The 25,267-nt window shown below is 37.9% G+C and overlaps 2 protein-coding genes and 2 pseudogenes across 3 annotated transcripts; 3 read left to right on the top strand and 1 right to left on the bottom strand.

Moving 5' to 3' along the window:
- Positions 1 to 2,222: 2,222 nt before the first annotated feature.
- On the top strand, positions 2,223 to 3,127 carry LOC143614731 (cytochrome P450 CYP82D47 pseudogene; annotated as a pseudogene).
- Positions 3,128 to 10,817: 7,690 nt separating this feature from the next.
- LOC143614732 (cytochrome P450 CYP82D47-like) lies at positions 10,818 to 13,129 on the top strand. Its single transcript, XM_077088079.1, has 2 exons — positions 10,818 to 11,823; positions 12,250 to 13,129. The coding sequence occupies exons 1-2, from the start codon at positions 10,858 to 10,860 to the stop codon at positions 12,880 to 12,882; spliced, it is 1,599 nt and encodes a 532-aa protein (XP_076944194.1). The 5' UTR covers positions 10,818 to 10,857; the 3' UTR covers positions 12,883 to 13,129.
- Positions 13,130 to 14,996: 1,867 nt separating this feature from the next.
- On the top strand, positions 14,997 to 17,161 carry LOC143614730 (uncharacterized). Its single transcript, XM_077088078.1, has 4 exons — positions 14,997 to 15,282; positions 15,394 to 15,530; positions 16,478 to 16,572; positions 16,669 to 17,161. Exons 1-4 carry the CDS (start codon positions 15,093 to 15,095, stop codon positions 17,159 to 17,161), a joined length of 915 nt encoding a protein of 304 aa, XP_076944193.1. The 5' UTR covers positions 14,997 to 15,092.
- On the bottom strand, positions 17,140 to 24,681 carry LOC143614737 (protein JINGUBANG pseudogene; annotated as a pseudogene). The gene is made up of 3 exons (XR_013150339.1): positions 23,536 to 24,681; positions 22,733 to 22,997; positions 17,140 to 17,540 (listed from the first exon to the last, which is right to left on the bottom strand). The product of XR_013150339.1 is annotated as a protein JINGUBANG pseudogene (transcript).
- Positions 24,682 to 25,267: the final 586 nt, after the last annotated feature.

Genomic DNA, 25,267 nt, shown 5'->3' with positions numbered 1-25,267 from the left:
ATTTTGTTTGAATTCTTATTACATTAGGATTGGTTGGATGTTTAGTATAGAGAAAAGATCCGATACAATAATGCCTTAACGTACAATAGGTATGCGAATCCATTTTTTGTCATGAAATCGATCCATGAAATCACATCCAAACATTTCGGAATCGTCAATGCATATCCAATTAATTATTGGTTCACCGAAAAAAACAGTTTTGTATGGTTAATCGATCAATTTTTCATTTTTTTCACGAAAACCGTTTTTGAGCATTTTCTAAGCATTTCAAGGTTTTGGTTGAGTGTTTTAGTTTTTTGTGAGCGTTTCTGAGCGTTTTAGGTTTTTGCCTTTGTTTTTTTTCTTAAAACGTCTCGCGTACCTATCATGTAAGGCATTATCGTACAGTAACTGCACCCGTTTAGTATAAATATAGGTCTAGGCGAGGCATTAGTTTTTCTAAAAAATGTTTTCTTAACTAGCAAACTAACGACATAAGTGTAGGCAGGTGCAACTATCAGACGTGTAGTACAGGCGGCTTATAGCTAGAGTTTAAACCGGATGTCTGTAGTATAAATCGTGCGTTGATCCGTGGAGACTTTTATGATTATTAGATCTACTAAATTGAAATAATAATAATAAAATACTTACTTTTGTTAGTTTCCATTAAGGCGAGGGATCCTCCCACACCACCCATGATCTTCACACACCACTTTTTTTATACGGCTCGTATAGAGCTATACGGTCGTATAGCACCTGAATTGTGTCAGTTTGTGTCTAATGTTGTCGGCCATCTTTTATAGTGCCTCGTATAATCTTATACGGGTCGTATAGGCCTATACGGTCGTATAGAAACTTTTTTTTAAAAAAAATGATGACCATATATCTAAAATATGTGATTTATATGGGTCGTATCTGGCTCGTTTATCTTAACGGGCTTAAATGTTGAGCTCAAGCTTAGCTCGTCAAAAGTTCAAGACTGTTTGTGGCTGGTTGACCCAACTTGTTTATTATTAAATTTTCTAAAAAAATTTAAGGTTTTTTAATATTCTAGGCATATTTATAGCTTACATATAATAAAAATTTTACTTTCAGCCTAATATTACATTCAGTCAAATTACTTTGAGCCTAATCTTATCAATCACTATAAAAATCTTCCATGTTTTAAGTTTAGAGAACTGAAAATCATTCTATACGGGTCGTATAGCACTATACGACTCATATAGGCTCGTATAGTCGTTTTCTGGCAGTGATTAAGCCAATCTGAATGTTTCTGCAAATGTTTTATATACGGTCGTATAGCCTTATACAACCGTATAGGTTTTTATGGCTTGTCAGAGAGCAATACGAGACATTTAATGCCTATACGGCTCGTATAGGCCTATACGGTCGTATAGGCTGCAAAAAGCTGTTTTTTTTCCTATGTCAGTCATTCGTACCCTATACGGCCGTATAGGCCTATACAAACCGTGTAGACATGTGAGGGTGATGTATGAGGATCACATCCTTTCCATTAATCATCCGAGGGTGTTATGAACCATATTAGTGAGCCCAAACTACTAGCCCATTTTAAGAAACCCGGTAAGCTAATATGTAAGTGGAAACAATCGCGGTATATAAATGTGACAAAACGAGAGTCTTGGTGATGGACGCCCAAGTATTGAAGAGCGTGTCATGTTATATATGGAGGCTCATGATCGTACTTCCAAAGGTGGCACACGAAAACGGGCATAACTTGACTACGAAGCTCCGTTTCAAGCCCACGACCAGTTAAATCGAAGCTTGAATCGAGAAGCACGTTGTGGCAAACAGCCAACGGCGGTTTGTCGCTTGTCCGAAGCCTAAAACGCCTCATCACTTGGGGGATGAATGAAAATTGTTAGCAAAGTGGCGTCTTTTCCCATCTCAAACTCTGATTTTGTTCTCCTATCTTCTTTCTACTGGATATTACTTTCTTCCTTGTAATTTCCTTTCGCGGTTGATTGCTTAATGAATCAGAGTTGAATATTATCAATTGAATTTTCTTACTAACTGCATTGAGAAGTAATCATTTCATAGGGAGTTGACCCCAAGTACATCATTGGGGATTAAAACGGTGTAGTGCTAACCATGGTGGTGAGGAAGAGAGAGAGAGAGAGAAAGAGAGAGAGAGAGAGAGAGATGAAGAAGTCATGGGGAAAACGATATAGTTGAGCTACAAATAGTGAAGAAGACAGAGAGAGATGAAGAAGTCTCGTTAAGCTATGAGGGTTTTTTTTTTTCATTTCTTGGGGCTTTTTGTAATGGTAGGTGCACTTCCTTATCTAGGATGGTTGGATTTGGGATGCCATGAGAAGGCCATGAAAAGAGTCGTAAAATAAATTGATAGTATGTTGGGAAAATGGTTGTATGAACACCATAGTAAGCGGAACTCTGGTGAAACTGTTGTGGAGAAAGATTTTATAGATGTGATGATATCGGCTGTAGATTCTACAGAAGGCCTAACGGGGTATGATTCTGATACTATTATTAAGTCAACAGCCATGGTAAGTTGCACATTTTTTTTCTCTAAATGGTTGGTAAGTTAGATTTTAATCTTTTATCATTTTATGGTATAATGAAATATAATACTGCAGATTTTGATTGCAAGCGGTGCAGATACAATCATTGTGATGCTAACATGGACCCTCTCACTATTATTGAATAATCGTCATTCTCTTAAGAAAGCACAAGAAGAACTTGACGGGGTTGTTGGAAGCGATAGACAAGTAATTAAATGAATCGGAACAAAACTAATCTATCTACAAGCTATAGTTAAGGAAACATTGCAACTATGCCCGGCAGCGCTTCTTGGAGGTACACGGGAATTTTCTGAAAATTGTACAGTTGCTGGCTATCATGTACCAAAAGGCACATGGTTGATGGTTAACCTATGGAAACTCCAACAAGACCCAGAAGTATGGTCAAATCCATCGGAGTTTAAACCGGAGAGATTCCTAGATGAGAATCATAAGCATGTTGATGTTATAGGATCAAATTTTTTGAGTTGATCCCGTTTGGTGCTGGGAGGAGGTGTTGTCCTAGAATATCTTTAGCACTTCAAGTGCTACATTTGGTTTTAGCTACTTTGCTACAACATTTTGATATAAGTACACCACAGTGGGCATGACTAAGACAGCTGGATTAACAAACACTTAAGCATCTCCCCTTGAAGTTCTAATTTCACCACGAATGTCATCCGACTTTTCTATCTAGTAAGTTTGTGATTTGTAAGAACCGTTTCATTAAGTTCATGTATTATAGCGTATTGTTATTGTTAGTGTATATGTATATTAGACCATCTCCAACAATTTTTTGTTCAAACCGGCCACATCATTGCCACATCAGTTTTATTAAAGAATTGACTTTTTACTCCAACAATACATTTTCTCAAATCATCTTTACATTCTCACATCATCATTTACTTTTACATTTAATTTAAATAAGAATTTCATAATACTATAAAATATTTAATTTTTATAATTTTTATTTAAATAAATAGCAATATAATAAAGATTTAGTAAAAAATAGATTAACTAAAATATAACAAATAGATAAACAAAAAAAATTACATACTTTAAAATGACAATTACTCTAACAAAATGAAAGAGGGATAAATTTGAAACTTTGTCATTCAACTTCTTGTAACGTTTTTAATAGGACTTCTTGTAACGTTTTTTTTTCCTAAGACTCTTTGTAATGTCTATGACTTAACTTGTAACCTTTTTCTAGGACTTCTTGTAACATTTTTTAGGACTTCTTGTAATGTTTTTTTATTCGAATTAAGCGTTGTAAAATATATAATAAAATCATTAAAAAACTAATCGTGAAAAATTTAATCGTTAAACTATTCGTTACGTAAAAAATAGATAAACAAAAAAATATATATAATTTTTGAAATAAGTATAAAAAAATATGTATATATGTATAATATTTTAATATATTTTATAAATATAAATATGGGTGTGTGTGTGTATTGCTTAACGTACAATAGGTACCCGAATCACACTCAAAGGCAAAAACAAAACGCTCAAAAGCAAAAAAAACTAAAACGCTCAGCCAAAAATACTAAAACGCTCAAAACGGTTTTGGTGAAGAAAAGTAAAAATTTGATCGATTAACGATCCAAAACTGTTTATTTCGGTGTAACAATGCTTAATTAGATATGTATTGACGATTTTGAGATCTTGTGATGTGATTTTATAGATCGATTTCATTAATATAAATATTATTGTACTTAATGTACGTTAAGAAATTATTCTATTCTATCTTTTCTCTCTCTCTCTCTCTCACTGTATATATATATATATATATATATGATCTCATTCATTTTAAAACAGTTATCTAGGTTAAATAAAACAAAATGCGCATTATCACATTATGAATCTTAGCCCTCCCTTATTACGTTCAAAACATAAGAACTTTTGAGTTTACTATATAAAACATACATATAAACATCGTTTATGTATACTGTAAGTAGAGATTTAAAAGAAATCGTATCATCAATATGGGGTTTCAACACTTCAAGCAACTATTTTTATAGTAAAATAATAAACCAATCAATATATTTTTATTAAAAGAAAGGTTAGGGGACCTTAAACAGTAGCATTTAAAAATAAATATGTTGAGTTTATAATAAAAATGTTGTTCGATTTGTTACCAAGTATTGGAACATAATTTATAGGAAGAAGTGACGGCTTCGTGTTGATTTAGCCAAGATGATCGTTGGTGTCGAACTGGAAAGAACATAAGCAATGGCTGTCAAATTCTGGTGGTCCTCGAAATACGCGTCGAATCAATAGTGATAAAGGGGAGAGTTCAATGAGGTGTGCAGAACACAAAAGCTTATATCGTATTTAAAACCATGTTTAGGAATCTATATATCTATAAACGGTTTAACATAATTTAATTCAAATCATGATTTCTTTCTTGGTTAAGAAATCAAAAAGGAATGAGCCAAAAATTATAAGGGAGTTAAAATATATTACAAATTCAAGCATTAATACCTACAAAACGTGGAATTCAATGTAAATTAATAAATCGTTGACAAATGATCATGAGTATGAAGTTATTGATTTTCATTTTAAAATAACTACCATTTTAATTTATTTTTGAATTATATAATTGTAAAGAAATTCTTAGAAGTGGTTGTTATACATGAAAACAATAGGCTATAACCAATAAGAAGAGGCCAAATAAACTCTATTGATTTAATAGGAATAGATTAATGTAGTGGCTGCTTAGTTTATATTATCTACATTTTTGGTATGTACTGATCGGCTGGGTCCAAAAGTCATCGATAAATTGATTTATGCTAAACTAAATAAAACGTTTATTTTAGATAATGATTAAGGTTTTCGAGCTATCATTGTCATGCCACGATTATATTTCAAAACAAATGAAATCTTCACATATTATTTGGAAAAGAAAACAACTTAGCTAGTCTTTGTCACATATTATTCGGGCAATCATTGCCATTGAATTTCCATCGTGGTATATTACACATTCAATATTCAAAATATCTTGAATATTGGGGTATCAATAAGGATTGAAACCTTACTATTGATTTGAACACATGACGTTGACACATACAAATGTTCAACATACTCATTTGTTGTTATCCTTACTGATGCAGGAGCATCCGGTCCATTAAGTCGGCCCGGCCCAAACGTTTATTTTTATTTATAAATAAAGTTGTTAGGTCTTTAGTTTCATTAGTTTTTTGATTAAGTTTGATATAATAAGAACATTGTTCTTTGAACCTTTGGTTCGTTTATTTGTCTTTGTTAATCATGAGTGTCATGAGCCATTTGAATGCTTCCGTTTCCGCATCATTTGGTATCAGAGCTTTTGCTTCTCAAATGGCTCAACGTGGAGGTAAATACTTGTCTGTTCGTCGATTCGCCGACAGAGGCAACGACACGAGTGTTTTCTATTTGCGTGCTCGTGAAGAAGATCGACGTCCTACTCGCAGATTCGCCGATCGAGGCAGCGGTGGAGTCTATTCTGACCCACGGGATCAATAGATAATCAAACGGCTCCGGAAGCGAGTCTGAGATCTGGAAATACAACAACAGATCATGCAGCTCCAACAAAGGATCCGAGATCTTGAATCATCATCAACATGGAAGGAAATGGAACCGGAAACACCCGTCGTGGATGAGTTAACCGATCCTCCCAGTGGTGATACTATCTATAAATCTTTGCCCGTGTATGACGATTACCGGAACGAGGATTGGTATTCTTGGATGTATGGTGAATCTTTGGATCGGAAGATGACGGAATACACGAAAACATATGCCCTTTTTTTGATGAAATATTAAGGGGTGCATCGGCCAATAATGGTGTTGTAATTAATATTGCAGACGATGTGGTTGCTACATGTGGTTCTCGGGTGGCTGCGGGTGGCGTAGGATCGGTTGTGGTTGATGGTCAAAACCCGAGGAACAAGGAAGGTCAGTCGGGTATTTTGATAAGTCAAAACAATTTGAATTTTAAATATAGTGTTATTCACATTGAAGATAGGGATGAAGGTGATCAAACTTTTGTGTATGATGATGGTGGTGGAGGTCCTATTAATTCAGAAACAGACGAATTTAACGGGTCAATTGAACTTAATAGTTTGAATAATGACAAGGAAGGTGAAAAATCTCAAAAATAAACCATGTTAGTGGGAAGGTTGTAGGTCTCATTAATTGTGGAATTAAATTCAATACTCTAGGCATGCATAGTGATATAACTTCAAGGCATTTGAACGGTTTCAATGCATTAAAAGAAGATGGAACATATTATCTGTCGCGGGTCGTGATGTCGTTGAATAATGAGCGAGTTGATGTTTCTTTTGACCCAGGCGGCTTCGGTCCAAAAACAAAACTCGAGGACGAGTTTTTCGAATATGGAGAGTATGATGCAGGAGCATCCGGTCCATTAAGTCGGCCCGGCCCAGCCCGGCCCAAACGTTTATTTTTATTTATAAATAAAGTTGTTAGGTCTTTAGTTTCATTAGTTTTTTTGATTAAGTTTGATGTAATAAGAACATTGTTCTTTGAACCTTTGGTTCGTTTATTCGTCTTTGTTAATCATGAGTGTCATGAGCCATTTGAATGCTTCCGTTTCCGCATCAGTTACATTATTATAGCCTTGTGTCCATATTAATTATTAAGTATAAATGAAATTAATAATATTATGCCATGCAGTGTTGAAGTGTTGACTGGACACTCGTTAAAGCATGGTTTGCTCCAGGCGCGGTGACTTCAGCGAATTATATGATTTTTTGTTTTTTTAATATAACATAGTAATATAACTAAAAACTAATTTATATAATAAAAAAACATTAAACACCCGAAGAACATTAAAAAAATACAATTAAAAAAAATAAACATCTTAAAAGTATAAAAAAAAAATTACAAATTTAAGTATAAAAATACAACCACCTAGTGGATCCATACTTTTTAAAAGATATAGATGAGAATATGAAATATATTGCTTTTGAAGTAATGTAAAAAGAGTTGGGAGTGTCGGTAATTTATTAAAGGTAATTGTGGGGTTTATATAGGTAAAATAAAAATAAAAAATAAAAATATTTTTTAACCCAAGCCCAACGGTCACATCACGAAATCTGAGGCCCAACGGTCACTTCAGCCCACCATCACACTGGCGGGTGGCCGTTGTGGTGTGCGCCACTGACGTGGTTCGTGTCACCCGCTGATGTTGGTGGTCGCGCACAACGCATAGTCATTAAAGTTTTCCAAATTAAGCTCAATTTACCTCACTTACAGATTACACACTTAATATAACACATTAAGTCATTAACACATATGGTATAATCTCTTTAATTATGTTAAGCTTTCCAAATTGATTACGGTATATATCATTCTATTAAATAGCTATTAGGTATCTTAGCATGTGAGCTTGGTTTAAAAAAGTGCGCCTGAGGTGAGCCGAGACGAGAGGCGACCTAAGGCGAGGGCTTCTTCGCTTTAGGCTTGTCAAGGGGCGAGCAATGTTTAAAAGGCGAGCATGAGGCGAGATTTTTAGGCAGAAAGCGACCTAAAGCGAAGTTGAGATGCTCGCATTTCGTACATAGAGGTGAAAAAAAAACCCGAACCCGGAATCGGACCCGAAATAAAAACCCGGAACCGGTTTTTTTAACACCCGGGTTTTTAATACCCGAACCCGACCCTACCCGTAGGGTACGGATAGGGTATGCATTTCGGTACTAAAACCCGAACCCGAACCGGACCCGATTTGTACCCAGTAATACCCGAAAACCGAAATTGGTTCCATACTCGGAACTGGGTTTTTCCAATACCCGAAACCGGGTATTTCAAATACCCGATACATACCCGAATAATACCTTAAAAATACCCCTAAGAATTGCAGCCTTTTAAAAAATTCATTCTATACCTAGAAAAAATCTCAAAAAAACCCACAAATAGGGTTTTTTCAATACCCGAAAATAGGGTATTTAAATACCCGGTTTTAGAATACCCGGTTCTATACCCTACCCGAACCCGATGCATAGGGTATGGTTTTTAGAGGCAATACTCGGACCCGAACCCGAACCCAACCCGGTTTTTACCAATACCCGATTTTTCAATACCCGGTCATACCCAAACCCAGTTCCATACCTGAACCCGGGTATTTGAAAAACCCGATTTGTGCACCTCTACTAAAACCTTAAAATCTCTCATTCTTATCCATAAGCTTGCTTACACACTTCACAACACACACAAAAACTCTCAAACCATACGGGCGAGATCCAAGATCTAAGAACCAAGCTTAGATATTAATAGATCTTAAGCTTAGCAAGCAAGAACAAGTCCATAGTGTACGTGAAGCTAACCCGTAACCTATAACACGGCAAAAGGTACATACTTTACGTATAAAGGTTGTGTTTTTAAGAACGGTTTTCCCTAAGACTTGGTACTAAGGCAAATCAGGTATTTTTATACAATAAAAATATAAACTTGATGTTAAAAGTGGACTTAATGAACCCGTAAGTAAGAACGGTTCATGTAGAAACCCTAGATCTAGCGTAAACGGGGTTGAAATCAATAAAGGTGTAAACTTTATTGATAAGTAAACTAGATCTTGGTCTAGAATAGAAAGGAGCGTGTTAAAAGATGAAAGAACACTAAAATATGGGAATGGATGTTAGATAATGAAGTGAAAATGAGAATAAATGTGTTAATACTCCAACATTGGGTGTATTCGAATGAAGCAAGCATTAGAATAGAGTGTATTCGATTGGAAAGGAAAGAAATAAGGAAAAAGGTGCAAACGCGCCTTTGAATCGAATAAGGGATCCATTCGAATAGAATACTGAAGCGAATGGAAGTTGATTCAAATGAAGAGTTCATTCGAATAAAGATGTTCATTCGAATGGATAACCCATTCGAATAGAGATACCATTCGAATGGATGACCCATTCAAATAGAGGTTCCATTCGAATGGATGACCCATTCGAATAAGGACCCATTCGAATAGAGGTTCCATTCGAAAGGATAACCCATTCGAAAAGGTTAGATTCGAATGGATAATCCATTCGAATGGAGCAGTGAGCCCATTTGAATGGAACTGAGGGCTCATTCGAATCAAACTGACCATTCGATTAAGCAAACCATTCGAATAGAAATTAGAATTCGATTAGAATAGTCCAGACCTAGAATTTTCTGATGAACTTTTAGAAAAGGACCGTTAATGAAAAATAAAATTATTCCAAGCTGATCTGGTAGCTTAACCCCGCTGCCAGGGGCTCTGCCCCCGGACCTTGTTCGTTAAGGGGTTACAATAACTTAGAAGTATGATATAGTTAGAGATAGTTAATTGATACTTGTAATTAGTATACATTTAGCCGTGCACAGCTAAAAAAGGGTATTACTATAAACTAAGAAAGAAACAGGACCCATGTGAGTTTCTAGCCCCATTTTCTTGTTATGTTTTTCGGGTCTGTGTGCATACTCAATGTAATTAGTTAACACACTTACCTTAAGTGGTAAGTGTATGATATGTGTTAGTATGATATATGAAGTATGAATGATGTATGTATGCTAATGCGAAGATTGAAAGTATGTATGAAACTTATAACTATAAAGATAAAGAAAGGTAAGGTATGGTTGTATGGCAGAAAAGGGAACCGGGCCCTAATAATATTCGAGGAAAGAGGGAACCGGACCCTAATACTATTCGAGGCAAGAGGGAACCGGGCCCCAATAATACTCGAGGAAAGTAGGGCGAAATGCTCTTTAAAATGTATAAGTATGTATATAAAGAAAGAAAGTACGAAAGTATGAAGGTATGAAGGTATGTAAGTATAATAGAATGAAGGTATGAAAGTATAAAGTATGAATAGGTATGTATGCAAAAATGTATGAATGACGTATAAAGGCAGTAATATGTGTCTTCGGATACATATAAGTAAGTGGTGAACGTGTTGTATGTTGTCGATTAACTAGAAATCACTCAGCGTAGCTGACTTTTAGTATGCACGCATGTGAGTAGGATGAGGCAGCTAGCTTGAGGAGGGCACATGGCAGAAGAATAAAAAGCCGGCATCCGAATACTTATGATGTATTTATGAATGATGTTTTATCATGAAAGACAAAAGATGTTTGTTTACGACAAGTTTTTTAAATGATGTGAAATGTTTATTGAAAGTTTTATATTCCGTAAAAGTTTTAATTAACTCTGATTTGTAGAACTGTACGTGTTTTTGAGTAAATCCGACATGAAATGTAGGGCACCGGGATTGGGACCTTACATTTTAGTTCCGATACCATTCGGTTTCGGTAAATATCTTCCATCTCTATTATTTATAGTCTGCATTCAAAGATCTAGTTCTTCCAGAACAACAAATCCATGGAGTTCCATCTTTCACAACTATCAGCCATCACACCAACCACCTATTTATCTTTCATTCTACTAGGGTTCCTACTCCATGTCATCAACAGAAAGATGGCAAAGAGCAGGAACAACCGAAAACCACCTCAAGCAAAGGGCGCATGGCCTATAATCGGACACCTTCACCTTCTTGGTGGACCTGAGCTACCTCACAAGGTACTAGGTAATATGGCCGATAAACACGGTCCTATCTTTACTATCAAGCTCGGTGTTCACCAAGTTTTGGTGGTGAGTAGTAGGGAGATAGCTAAGGATTGTTTTACTACAAACGACAAGGCCTTTGCTAGTCGACCCAAATCAGTGGCAGTAGAAATCATGGCCTACAACTATGCCATGTTTGGCTTTGCTCCGTATGGAGATTACTGGCGAAAAATACGCAAGATAATCATGCTTGAGGTTCTTTCTCAACAACGAGTTGATTCTCTTGAGCATGTTCGGGTTTCAGAAATTAGAGCATCCGTTAAGGATATATATGAAGCTTGGATAAACAACAAAAAGTGTAGCAATTCGGATACGGTGAAGGTGGATATGAGTCAATGGTTTGGGAACCACATATTAAACATTTTAGTTAGGATTAATTCAGGAAAGAGGTTGTCGCCCAACGATGAAGAAGGGGTTCGATTTCAAAGGGTGGTAAGGCAATTTTTCGGGTTAGTAGGTACATTTGTGGTATCTGATTATATCCCTTATCTTAAATGGGTGGATATAGGTGGATACAAGAAAACTATGAAGCAGACAGGGAAAGAGTTGGACATGTTTTTTGAGCAATGGTTAAAGGAACGTAGATTAATATATGAAGGATCAGCACAAGAACTTGAAGGCAGCCAAGTATTCATAGATGTGCTCATTAAAATTCTTCAAGGTGCTTCAGAAGACGAATTTCCTGGTGTTGACCATGATACAATTATAAAATCCACATGCCAAGTAAGTGTATTATACTATACATACATTCATATATAGTTTTTTAAGTGTTGTATATTCCAAGCTAAGTTATAAGTTTTTCAGTCCCAAACCAAAGATAGTCAACGGGTTTGGTTTCAATGGTTCGAAACTTGGAATCGGTTGTATAAATTGAACTGTGATGAAATTATTATTTATTTATTTCATTTAGGAGCATGAATTAAGTATGGTTTTTAAAACTTAATAGAAAATTATGCTTTTGAGACAAATATAATATATTTTTCGTCTCAAACCGTTAAATCATAAAACCATGAGAACTTATGGTTCGTTTGTCATTTTTTAAAACCGTAGTTAGCAGTTCGATACAAAATTTTTGTCAAACCCAGCTGAACCAGACAGTGAACATTCTTAGTTGGTATATGTAGTGCTAATATACATTGAATGTTACAGCAACTACTAACGGCAGGCTTGGACACAACATCAATAACGTTAACCTGGGCTTTGTCTTTGCTGCTAAACAACCCAAAGTCATTAGAAATCGCCCAACGTGAAATTGATGAGCATGTTGGAAAGGACAGACTGGTGGAGGAATCAGACCTGAAGAATTTAGTCTACCTACATGCCATCATCAAAGAAACATTCCGTTTATACCCCGCTGGACCTCTTTCTGTTCCTCACGAATCTATTGAGGAATGTATTGTGGGTGGCTACAACATCCCAATAGGAACACGTTTGCTAGTAAATCTTAAGAAAATGCATCGCGATCCTAATGTGTGGTCAGAACCAGATGAATTTCAGCCAGAAAGATTTTTGAAGACTAAAAAGGATATTGATGTCAAAGGAAAACATTTTGAATTGCTTCCATTTGGTACTGGTAGAAGAATATGTCCTGGTGTTTCGTTTTCCCTGCAGGCTTTGCATTTAACTCTAGCAAGTTTGATACAACAGTTCACACTCAAAAATCCAACAAATGAACTTGTTGATATGAGGGAGAACCCTGGGTTAAGTAGCAGCAAAGCGACACCACTTGAGGTTCTCGTGGCCCCTCGTTTGTCCTCTAATATGTATCATGTAGGATCATGATCAATTATCACATTTAGATTATCTACAACGCCACTCCAACAACAATAAATTCCTTACTAAAGCCGGAACTTAAATATGTTTATTAATATGTAATAAAGTAATGTGATGTGTTGGGTTAATATTATGTAAGGATAGTAAGAACAAAGAGACCTCAATCTCTAGTGTGGGTTTTTTTTCTTTTAAATATATTGTTGGTATAGAAAGCAGTTAAGCTTTCATTCATATTTTCAAAACTAGTGATGCTCATAAGTATTTACGCTATTATGCATTGTATTGGACCTAATGTATGAGTTGATATCTTCAACTTAATCTTCGCAACACCAGATAGTACAGTTATTAAATTCAATATTATTAAGGATTTCGCTAAAGTCTTGCAACAATCTACAAAATGCAATCCTCAAAACTGTTTAATTAACTTAAATGAAATAACGTAAAAAAACTTTGTGTTTTTCATAATCTAAAGCTTTCCAATATTTATCATAGTTCCCTCGCGCGGTTCCTCTTGTACGTGTTTTAATTAACTCAAGCGACAAAAAGAAATACTATTGAGCTAAAAATTGTTTTGCATCTGGAGACATATTTATCATCAAACAACTCTCCAAGACTCCAACAATCACCACTGCTTTCAATGTTGTAACAAATGGTAAGCAGTTCGGGCTTCTTTATCGAACCTGATTTTGTTTGTTAAAGACATTGTTTTCCTTCAAGATCCTGAATTGGAGAACTTGTGGGTGCATATTTGTAGAGCCCTAATCAAATAAGAAGTTAAAGAATTTGTAAGAAGTGTGTGAAATAGATCTGGATCATTATCAAACTTTCTTGATGGACCAATGAAAATGTCGTAAATAAAGAAGATTGCAAATGATTGAAATGACAAAATCGAAAAAGCCTTGGTTTTCTTTTAATCTAGTTTCATAAAAAAATTAATCAAACAACTTTTATACTTTATTATTATTGTTTTTTTTTTAATTATACCATAGAACCAAGAATTTTATTATTTTTTAATTGAATATACTATATAAAATTTTCAAATTATTTTTAATAGTGACCAGTGATTCATTTTATGTAATTATGGTGTTTAAGTTACGTAATTATTCATTTGTTAATGAAAGTGTAGGTGATTTTATACATATGTCACATTGTTAAATAGTTCGATACTTTATAAGCGTCTCATGGAAATTCGATTTCCTATCCCCTTTGTGATTTAAATCGTGAAAGACGTAAAATATAGTCAATTATTAAAAAATCGTAGTCTTGTCTGGCAAAAAGATATAAGCTAATAATGCACCATCCACTGCAAGAATGTTGACAATAACTACCATAATAATACATGTAAATTAATGTGATCACATGCAGATTGTGTCCTGTCTTGACAATACCATGCCCCACGATATAAACATCGTCTACTTGCCTTGGGAGCAAGGGTTGATTTCATTTAAGAAAAATATACATGTATATACATATATTGTGTACGTATATACATATTACTCAACTTTTTTTCCTTGTTTTACTTTATAAAATATTTAGAATAATGTTAGCTTGGGTTTTCTATTTTCATAACCAATATTATACGGAGTATATGTTTAAAACTGTAAATACTGACTAAAACTCTTGTTTGGTTATAGAGATTATCCAAACCGGTTCGGGTTGAACACGGGTTAAAGAAAGTCAATGAATCGGGTTTGATCAGTTTGGGTTAGATTTGACCGGGTTTGATCGAGTTTAAAGTATAGGATTACAACCTGATTTCAACCCTACGAATATTTTTTTCTAACTGGTTCTTCCTAGTCCGGTTTTGATACCGGTTCATATTAACTCTTTAAGGTTCTATAACCGTCTTTATTTTAAAATATTCATAATACTTAAAATAAAAATAAAGTTTAAGAAAATGGCCTACTTACACATATTGACATATGCCATTACCGTCTTATTGTCTTTTCAAAAAGTCAACAAGCTAAATGGTGTTTAATAATTATAAAAAAACATTTTATTTTAGCTTTCTAAAAAGAGAAAAAACATCTTTTTTCTAAAACTAGTCAATAAGCAGTTTTTAAAATTCAATCCCGAACGTTACAAAACTATAATTCAATTGCAATTGTGCTAAACAATTTTAACTTAAAAAAACAAGCTTCCTTTTCCTTCAGTTCAGCCACAGTTTGTCATCAGTTTCTTCAATTCACAACCTTAATCTCCCCGACCAAAACCCATCCATGCTCCCGCCAAAACAACACGAACAACCCGTTGAAAAAACACACCGTAGGTTGCCGGAGAATGTGATCGTGGCCGTGAAAGCAGATGAGAAGATAGTCTCGAAGGAAGCTTTGGCTTGGGCTCTTACACATGTCGTTCATCCTGGTGACTGTGTTATGCTGCTAGCAGTATATTCCAGCAACAAAACAAGTAGTAACCCAATAACCCATTTGTGTTTAATGCATCAGTTACTGTTTTATTATGTTTCGTTGTAATTTATAATTAATGATGGTGGTAATAATAATAAATAATATATTGCAGGTCAGAGGTTTTGGAGATGGAGAATGTTGAATGGTGATTGCCGGAAAAGTGAAGATTGTGGTAATTTACCGGATCGGATATGTCGGATCTCGGAAACTTGTTCACGGATGGTCCTACAATTTCAAAATCAATTTGAGGTAAGAATATTATTTACATTTACATAATTAGATGTAGAATCTGTCATTTCTAGGTTTTTAGCTCGGAAATTGGTACGATTGGGGGATCAAGTAATTTGTACTCACTCGGTTTAATAAACGCTCATAAAGTTAGATCAGGGCAAATTATACATGGTTGTCAGTGTTGTAGAACTTGCTGGACGTTTGTCGGGTGGTGGGGTACTGACTAGCGATTAATGTGGGATTAATTTTATTGGAATTTTATATGTAAGTTTTCAAATTTATATATATACAAAATTTTATATATTGTTTTTCAAAATAAGTATAGTTTTTTAAATACTTCAAAGATTCTGATCAATTTTGACTGAATTTGACCAATTTGGACCAAAATTTGGCCAATTTTGACTAGTAGCGATTTAGTTCCGGATTAGGTGAAATTAAATCAGTAGCCCTCTGATTTGCAGTTAATCATCGGGGCCCGATCATGATTTTTATAACACTGCCTAGTTCATAGTTGTCAATAGCGACAACAACGCTCGCTATAGCGCATCAGGTAGCGAACACATCATATGTAGCTATAGGGTGTTTAGCGACCAAATAGCGAGGCTTTTGTAATTTATATTTTTTATTTATTTATCTGTTTATTTTTTTTAGCTATTTTGGTGGTGTGACTGTTTATTTATTGATTATAGTTGATATTTTAGTAGTGTGATTGTGTGAATGTTTATTTATTGATTATAATTGCTACTATAGTTTACTACTTGAATGTATAACACTTTTTTTAATTTTACCAATTTATTGCTAAACATGAAATAGAGGGTGCCATTTCGTCGCTATCGCAACGTAACATATAGGTAGCTTGTATCTTTTTCCCGCTATTCGCTATTGACAACTATGGCCCGTTTACACACAGATAATTGCTATCAGTTAGGATGAAATTCATATTGACCTCAACTAGTCAACTGCAGGTAATGGTGCAAATCAAGGTGGTGTCAAGTACACAGGTGGGCTCAGTGTCAGCTCAAGCGAAGTATAACGCCGCCAATTGGGTCGTATTGGATAAGTAAATAGAAGTAAAACTATTATCTCATTGTACGAATCAAACTAGAGTCCAGTTTTGACTTTCAAGAATCAAATGGTTTTGTGTTGTTTGAATCAGGAAATTGAAACAAGAACTTAAACACTGCATGGAGGAGCTACATTGCAATATTGTGGTAATGAACGGTTCCGTACCCAAAGTCCTTAAGCTCAATCTGGGTCGACCCGACGAACTTCAAACACCTTTCTTTTCAGCAGCTTCGTCACCGAATGCAGATCCTGAAAAACTTTTAGGCCATGGTGTGAATCATTCCACTCCAGTCAGCAGTCCTGAAGAAACGTCGGTGTTTCATCCGCAAACTTGTAATAAAAACCTTTTATCAAACTCGGTCACGTCGTCTGTTTTCCTTGTTTACAAACAGAACACGTTGTTTGAACACCTAATCAAAGGAAAACCGCCACAAATCAATAAACCAGATAATTATGACAATCTGCATAATACGATGGACTCTTGTGGCGAACGAGTCATAGCTCTCTCACTAATACCGAATCCGTCTTCTAAAGTTCCTCAAACACTTAGTTTGAAAAACTTTGTCTCTACCGTCAACATCTAAAGCCATAAAACACTTAGTTTTACACCGTCTACTCCGACACACTCCATACCTTCACCAACTTATCCAAACTACCACTATACACCATCCATTTGCCACTAGAGGCACTAGACTCCGCCTCTTCCACCGCCACACACTTCACCGGCCCCGTGTGCCCAGTCAAAATCGACAAGCACGTATGAACGGACCCCTCCCTCTTCCACACACATACCGTCTTATCCGCAGATCCACTGAAAACCAATTTTCCAGCAACAGCGAGACACAAAACCGCTAATTTGTGCCCCTTGAGAACGCCGCTATGCGATAAATGCGTTTCCCGCTCCCAAAAGTTCATAATCCCATCGGACGACCCGCAATACACCACCGAACCACCATTAGACACCTATGAAGAGGTAGGTCCCAGCAGAGCTCAGTTGGACCCGCAAGACTAACCTTGAAGAGGGACATTTGCGCAAAGACCAACTGGATCCGCAGGACCCACCATGCTCAGAGAAATGAAGACCTTACGCGCAGTACGCTAGCTGTTCCCGCAGGAAAAGCCTCCCAATGGTGAAGTACCCCGCCTGTTCCCGCAGCTGCGGATACAAGCCATCAGGGAAGGCTACCCGCACTAATAGTAAGGTTACACGCACAAGGCACTAACTCTCAATAATTCAGTAATGTCACCTGAAGAAGGAATGAGCAAGGCGGGAATACTCCCGCCCAAATGAGCCAGTCCGTACGCTTCTGGAAGATCTTTTGTACTATACCTGCCAAGGTATGGACAAAATACACAAGATCTGACCAAAGCAGCCCATGAACCAATCACAGGGTGACAGCTCACCGAAAACAGTACGAGGAGGAGCACGCTCTAGTACAAAATGTCACTATCAGCCGCTGCCTACCCACCAACTCCCATCGTGGCACGTACACAGCCCATGGTTGGTGAAAAAGGAATAGTACACAGCCGGCCATGTCTCTATCAGCCGCTTCCTACTCACCAACTCCCATCATGGCATGTGCGTAGCCTGTAGTTGGTGGAAAAGGAATATTATACAGCTGGCTGTACCTGCTTGGAAACCTACCTTCGGCTATAAATACTCCAACACCTTGAAACGGTATCATTATCTTATATCATCACATCTTATCACATATCATCTGATATTATCTTATCTAGTTATTTCTCTTAATATACACTTATATTCAGAGCAATCTAGTCTGATTCTCACGCCGGAGGGTGGTCACAAGGAGGTACCCCCCCCCCTTCTCAGTGACGAGCTCACGGTGTCTGTTTTGCAGGTCATCAGAAGAATTACCATCTTTGCCGGACCTAACCCTCGTGGGAAACATCTACTTAACCCCAAGATTATCCGTAATCTGTCGGGGTCACTTAGTGTTTCTTCATTGGCGCCATCCGTGCATAAAAGCTAGAACTAATTTTCTCAGTTTTTTCAAAACCTCTGGAAAAATGGTTATGGTTACTCCGGTGCCAAGGCCAGCGAGTGACCAAGAAACCCCGGTAACCACAACCCCAGCTACTGGGGGGAACACCGGCGAGTACACAATTTTTACGAACACTACCCCGGTTACCCAAGCCGGGGCAAGTGCAGTAAACAATCCTTCACTGGGATTCACCGATACCCAGTTGGAGAGACAACAGACGAGGCTCTCCCGCCAAACACTTGATCAAGTTAAAGCGTGGGCGTAAGCACGTCAGAAGGAATTCCAAGCTGAGTTGGATGAACGCTTACGTTCACTCCAACAGGCTGACGAATTCAGAAGCACTCGACAACAGCTCAACATGAGCAATGAGTGCGAGTACATGGACGATGATTGGGAGGAGTCCGACAGTGACGCAAACCCTCGTCATAAGGCGAAAGGGAAGCGCAAGGAAACGGACTTCCAACCGAGAAGGAATTTTGGAGAAACCTTTAAACCAAAAAACGCGGGTGGAAACCCACGTGACTTCTCTAAAACCTTCAGACCAACTGTTGCAAATGCGGGAACGTCCAAATTTGCAAGGGACATTGCGGAAGTGCCAAACAAATGTCCAACATAGGCACATATGATGGTATATCTGACCCAGACGATCATTTGAACAGATTCATAGCGGGGGCAACCGTCAGCAATTGGACGGAACCCACGTGGTGTTACATGTTCCAAATGAGGCTTGTTGGGGCAGCCAGAGCGTGGTTTGACCGTCTACCGGTCCACCACATCTACGATTGGGCAGACTTCCAGCAGAAGTTCAGCCAACACTTCAGTCAACAAAGAAAGTATACCGAAGAGCAATGGACGATCCTCAACTGCATCCGAGAGGAAGATGAGTCTTTACTAAACTTCATCACGCACTTCAATTCAAAGAAGCTAAGTCTGGGCACTATCAGCGAAGATCTTGTTCGCGCTGCTTTCATCCAGGGCGCGGAAGACCCAGAGCTCATCCGCACCTTAACGGGTAAAGATGGCATGCCATCCACGTGGGATGCCATCATGACAGCAGCTAAACGCTTCGCGGAAATGGAAAAGCAACTGGGTAGAGATCTTCCCCAGAGCACAAACCTCTACACTCAAAAAACAAGAGAAAACAACATCCTTACCGCCTGACAAAACAAAAAGAGGAAGCTTGGTATTTGGCAGTCAAGGGTAAACTTTGACACCTCATCCGGCTCGCACCCTCGGTTAGGCGGAAGGGATAACATGCAGTCGTCGAACCGGAACTCCATATGGACGCCACTCACCAAAAGCGTCACCGAAATATTTGCCACCGAGAGGCTCCCATGGCCAGAGGCTCCAATAATCCGACAGCGTCACAACGCTGATCAGAGCAAATCCTGTGACTTCCACAGGACAAAAGGCCACACCACGGAGGAATGCGTATCCTTGAAGGACGTTGTCGAAGCATTCGTCAGAAATGGGAAACTCACTCACCTCGTGGCGTAATGGACGCTAAGCAGGCTAATGCGTGTAGAACCCCAATTGGGGAAAACACGGATGAAACTGCAGCTTCAATGTTGGAGACTACATACTGCGTAAACAACGAGATTCCGAACCAAGTGCATATCGGCTCGAAAGGCTCGATGACACCCCCATCCCAAGAACATGGAAGGGATCTCAATTACACAGGCTGCATGTAGATCAATTCCAAACTTGTAAAGAAAAGGCCTAGAGCCACTTCTAATGGAAATGATTCTCTTTATCACATTGACGCTGATGGTCTTACATTTATACTTATGATCTGACCACACTGATATGCCGGTATTCACCGCATAAATAAGTGGGGAAGTAAGTCGTTGCGTGTGGAAGGCGGCAAAACCCGCATAAACACAAAACGGCAAAAATTTCTAAGGAAAAGATGAGGAAACCTTCACGCAGGTCAGTTATAGGTGAAGTTTGGTCATCCCACTAAATGAAAGTGACGATCCTACCCGCACAATCATGATAGAAGAAACTGAACACTAACCTGACAACCACGCGTCGAAAGGTTAACTTATTCAAAACACTTAGAAAAATTCTAAAAAGATGAGGAAAACCTTCACGCAGGTCAGTTATAGGTGAAGTTTGGTCATCCCACTAAATGAAAGTGACGGTCCTACCCGCACAATCATGATAGAGGAAACTGAACATTAACCTATTGACAACCACGCGTCGAAAGGTTAACTTATTCAAAACACTTAGAAAATTTCCAAAAAGATGAGGAAAACCTTCACGCAGGTCAGTTATAGGTGAAGTTTGGTCATCCCACTAAATGAAAGTGACGGTCCTACCCGCACAATCATGATAGACGAAACTGAACATTAACCTATTGACAACCACGCGTCGAAAGGTTAACTTATCCAAACTACTCAAGAAATTGCTAAGTTAAACTAAAATATGCGTGAAACAAAGATTCAAAAATAAGAGGGAATATACCCCCTTACCTTGGAAAGCGAGAAACCATAAAACGAGTGCGGGTATAGTGTCAAGGCAAAACCTTTCACATACTTAGCATTTACAGGGAATCGAAGCTAACAAGATACCTTGGTAACCAAGAAACCGTAAGACAAGTGCGGGTACAGTGTCAAGGCGAAACCCTTCACATACTTAGCACCTGCAGGGAATTGAAGCCAAGAATACCTTGGAAATCAAGAAACTATAAGACGAGTGCGGGTACAGTGTCAAGGCGAAACCCTTCACATACTTAGCACTTGCAGGGAATTGAAACCAAGAAGGATTTTCTGGGCCATGCTTTTGGAAAGGGAAATAACATCCCCGCATAGCGGGAACGTTGAGAACTAGATTGTTTGAAGCTCCAAGATGGAATTGGTTGTTTAACATAATTGATCACTATGTCTAAAACTACCAAAACCTCGTGGAGAATCTACACAAGTGAAACTCAACGCTCCTGACTTGCGAGGAGGTTACACACCTACCCGCATCATACCCAAAGCTCAAGCAGAAAAGTCGGGAATTTCTGCACGTGACATTAGGAAAACCGCGGGAAGAATCCCCACGGAAAACCTTAAAACTAAAAACCCTTTTCAAAACCTCTTGCTTAAGTCCAAAAGTTCACCTCACTTATTAACAATTCATGAGAAGAACAATGGACTGGGGGGACTTGAAGAGGTAGGTCCCAGCAGAGCTCAGTTGGACCCGCAAGACTCACCTTGAAGAGGGACGTCTGCGCAAAGACCAACTGGATCCGCAGGACCCACCATGCTCAGAGAAATGAAGACCTTACGCGCAGTACGCTAGCTGTTCCCGCAGGAAAAGCCTCCCAATGGTGAAGTACCCCGCCTGTTCCCGCAGCTGCGGATACAAGCCATCAGGGAAGGCTACCCGCACTAATAGTAAGGCTACACGCACAAGGCACTAACTCTCAATAATTCAGTAATGTCACCTGAAGAAGGAATGAGCAAGGCGGGAATACTCCCGCCCAAATGAGCCAGTCTGTACGCTTCTGGAAGATCTTTTGTACTATACCTGCCAAGGTATGGACAAAATAGACAAGATCTGACCAAAGCAGCCCATGAACCAATCACAGGGTGACAGCTCACCGACAACAGTACGAGGAGGAGCACGCTCTAGTACAAAATGTCACTATCAGCCGCTGCCTACCCACCAACTCCCATCGTGGCACGTACACAGCCCATGGTTGGTGAAAAAGGAATAGTACACAGCCGGCCATGTCTCTATCAGCCGCTTCCTACTCACCAACTCCCATCGTGGCATGTGCGTAGCCTGTAGTTGGTGGAAAAGGAATATTATACAGCTGGCTGTACCTGCTTGGAAACCTACCTTCGGCTATAAATACTCCAACACCTTGGAACGGTATCATTATCTTATATCATCACATCTTATCACATATCATCTGATATTATATTATCTAGCTATTTCTCTTAATATACACTTATATTCAGAGCAATCTAGTCTGATTCTCACGCCGGAGGGTGGTCACAAGGAGGTACCCCCCCTTCTCAGTGACGAGCTCACGGTGTCTGTTTTGCAGGTCATCAGAAGAATAACCATCTTTGCCGGACCTAACCCTCGTGGGAAACATCTACTTAACCCCAAGATTATCCGTAATCTGTCGGGGTCACTTAGTGTTTCTTCAACCACTAATGCCGTCACTGCAGATTCTTGATCTAAAAGTGTTTGCATGTACTTGTGTTTCATGTTCTTCCCTTTGCCTTCTCGCTTCCATACCTTCACCGAACCCTCTGCCGATCCAGTGAAGACTAGACCGTTGACTGTGGATACAGTGGAGTTGACCGCGTCTTCATGTGCCTTCACGGACTCTAGACATTTTGAATTAGACATTTTCCAGACCTTAAATGTCCGGTCCCATGAACCCGAATATAGCAAACCTTCTTCTTCATTTATACTCAAGCAGGAAATGGCGTCGTGATGGTTGATCCATAATGCCGTACACTTGCCCTTCACCTTAATGCATATATATATATATATATATATATATATATTTATATATATATATATATATATATATATTAAGTTAATGTCTTGTTAATGTAAGGGCCAGTAATCCCACACTGTTTCAGACAGCCAAAAATTTTTGATCAAAGCAGACTACGGCCATCCGGACCAAGGCAGCTTTAACCAAAAATTTTCAAAGCTCAATTGTCAATGACCTAAACACTATATGTTTAGATATTGGACAAAATGCTCTAACTAACCAATAATATTTCAAAGTATGACCAATTATGGTAAGAACAGTTCTCCGGATATTGTTCAAAATGACGTTCTAACCAATATTTTTCAAAGTTTGACTTCTTTTTCTTTTTATTTTCCCAAAACAGAAGTTTGAGAGTTTTGTGAAAAGTCGTTTGATGGTATAAAATCAAATAATGGAGTGGTGTACCTATAGCATGATGGCCTTAATGTGATCTCTATATTAATCAAACGTTAATAATAGATAGTGGATAGAAGATAATACCTCAACATAATTCTTGGATTTCATGGAGCTTTTAAGGATGTCAAAAAACCTCGGAAAAGTGCCAATGCGTTTATGAACTTTCGGATCCTTAGTTGATTTCCAAACTCGGACCTTTCCGTCTTGATGTCCGGAGAATACCTTGTCTCCGGATGTAATAATCGCCTTCACAAGACCACTGTTTGACTTAAAAGTGGTCAACAGCTTCATGTTGTTCCATACATGAATATTCTTGCTGTCGGAACCGGTATAAAGAAGGCCTTCGGCTGCGGCTAGCGAGTAAATGTGGCCTTCCTCTCGAACCAATGAACCGACGAGTCCTTCCTGACCAGGACTGGTGGTACTGGACCAGGGAGATGGTTGGGAAGGACTCGTCTGGTTCCATGGTGACATCAACATGGGCGAACCTTCGACGTTGCTCATTCGGTTGGATTCGTAACCGTTATCATTGGCCTTAAAGTTTGCTTGATAGGAATGCATGGTATTTTTTGATATTCTAAGTTTGGTGATTAGTTAATTCTGACAAGTGTATATGTTTTATTCACATTCAATATATACGAATCAAAATGGAGATAACTTAATTAATCACAAGATTCTTGGAGTTAATAAATAAAAGGTGAAGTAAGATCGGAGAATGTTAAAAAGAATATTATTATGTCGGAAGGTGAAGAGGGTTTTGTGAGAGTGAGTGTTAGGAAATTAAAGGGGTATAAATACAAGTGTGGGATTAAGGATATGTTGACAAGTGTTAGGGTTATAGGTAGAAAAATGTAATTGCTGCGTGAAGAATGATTTTTGGTTGGCCGGTTACTTTTGTCTCAACTACGTTGCATCATATTTTATTATACTGCTAGTCCATACCCAAACAACGACCAAAATAATATACAATATACAACTATACCTTCAAAGGGAAGGTGAGAGCTTTAGAAAACAGTATACTTATGTATTTGTTATGAGCCTTCGAAATGTAGTGTTGTTTGTTTCTTCATCACTTAAAGGGCGAGGTGTCATACCATGGATCTTGTTACCTTGCACATCGTGCAAACGGTTTAGAAGGTGTGGGCGTTGTTACCATACTAAAGGAGCTTGGAGCGAGCTCCTGTATCATCCTTCGTGTTGGCTTTGGAAATGCAACCAAATTGTAAAATTGTCACATTATTTATCACATGATTAAAAACGTGATTTCAGAGATCTTTTTTTATGCTCGTCCCTAGCCCCGAAATTTAAGAGATTCTTGAAGACGGCACTGGTGAATATATGTTTGCCTTGGTCTTTCTTGAAACATGGTCGGGACTTGACATTAGGTGTGTTAATTTCTAACCCAACCTAAAATTCATTATAATTTTGGGTTTAATTAATCTAAATAGGTCAATTCAAGTTAGTTTTAGATTACATGCATGAACAAGTTAGATAAACGTGGTGTGTTTAAGTCGTGGATTGGCTCAAGGGACTTATAATTTGATTTTATGTGTCATTTTAAAATGTGCTTGTATGTCGTTACTTCAACTCATTGTTAAATAACGTCAAGTTTTAAGAGAGAAAAGAGCAATAATAAGTTTTGTAGCATAAATATAAGTATTATACATGCATTTGTATCTATTTTAAACTTTTAATTTTAGAGTATTGATATGCAAACTTATAGTTGAAATTTGAGGTTAAATGTGTGTTTACACAATTTCGGGTTTGTGTGGTGTTCGACTCAT

The sequence above is a fragment of the Bidens hawaiensis genome, unplaced genomic scaffold (assembly GCF_021521415.1).
Source record: "Bidens hawaiensis isolate Kalapana, Puna unplaced genomic scaffold, B.hawaiensis_p1.1 tig00040830_1, whole genome shotgun sequence".
Lineage (NCBI taxonomy): Eukaryota > Viridiplantae > Streptophyta > Magnoliopsida > Asterales > Asteraceae > Bidens > Bidens hawaiensis.
Note: the sequence above shows the minus strand (reverse complement) of the source record. Positions and strands in the feature narration are given on the sequence as shown.

Excerpts from the sequence above, each read along its gene's own strand:
- LOC143614732 (XM_077088079.1), top strand. The coding sequence starts at position 10,858 with ATGGAGTTCCATCTTTCACAACTATCAGCCATCACACCAACCACCTAT. Across the intron at positions 11,824-12,249 it reads TTATAAAATCCACATGCCAA|CAACTACTAACGGCAGGCTT; the intron begins GTAAGTGTATTA and ends TGAATGTTACAG.
- LOC143614730 (XM_077088078.1), top strand. The coding sequence starts at position 15,093 with ATGCTCCCGCCAAAACAACACGAACAACCCGTTGAAAAAACACACCGT. Across the intron at positions 15,283-15,393 it reads ATATTCCAGCAACAAAACAA|GTCAGAGGTTTTGGAGATGG; the intron begins GTAGTAACCCAA and ends AATATATTGCAG. Across the intron at positions 15,531-16,477 it reads AATTTCAAAATCAATTTGAG|GTAATGGTGCAAATCAAGGT; the intron begins GTAAGAATATTA and ends AGTCAACTGCAG.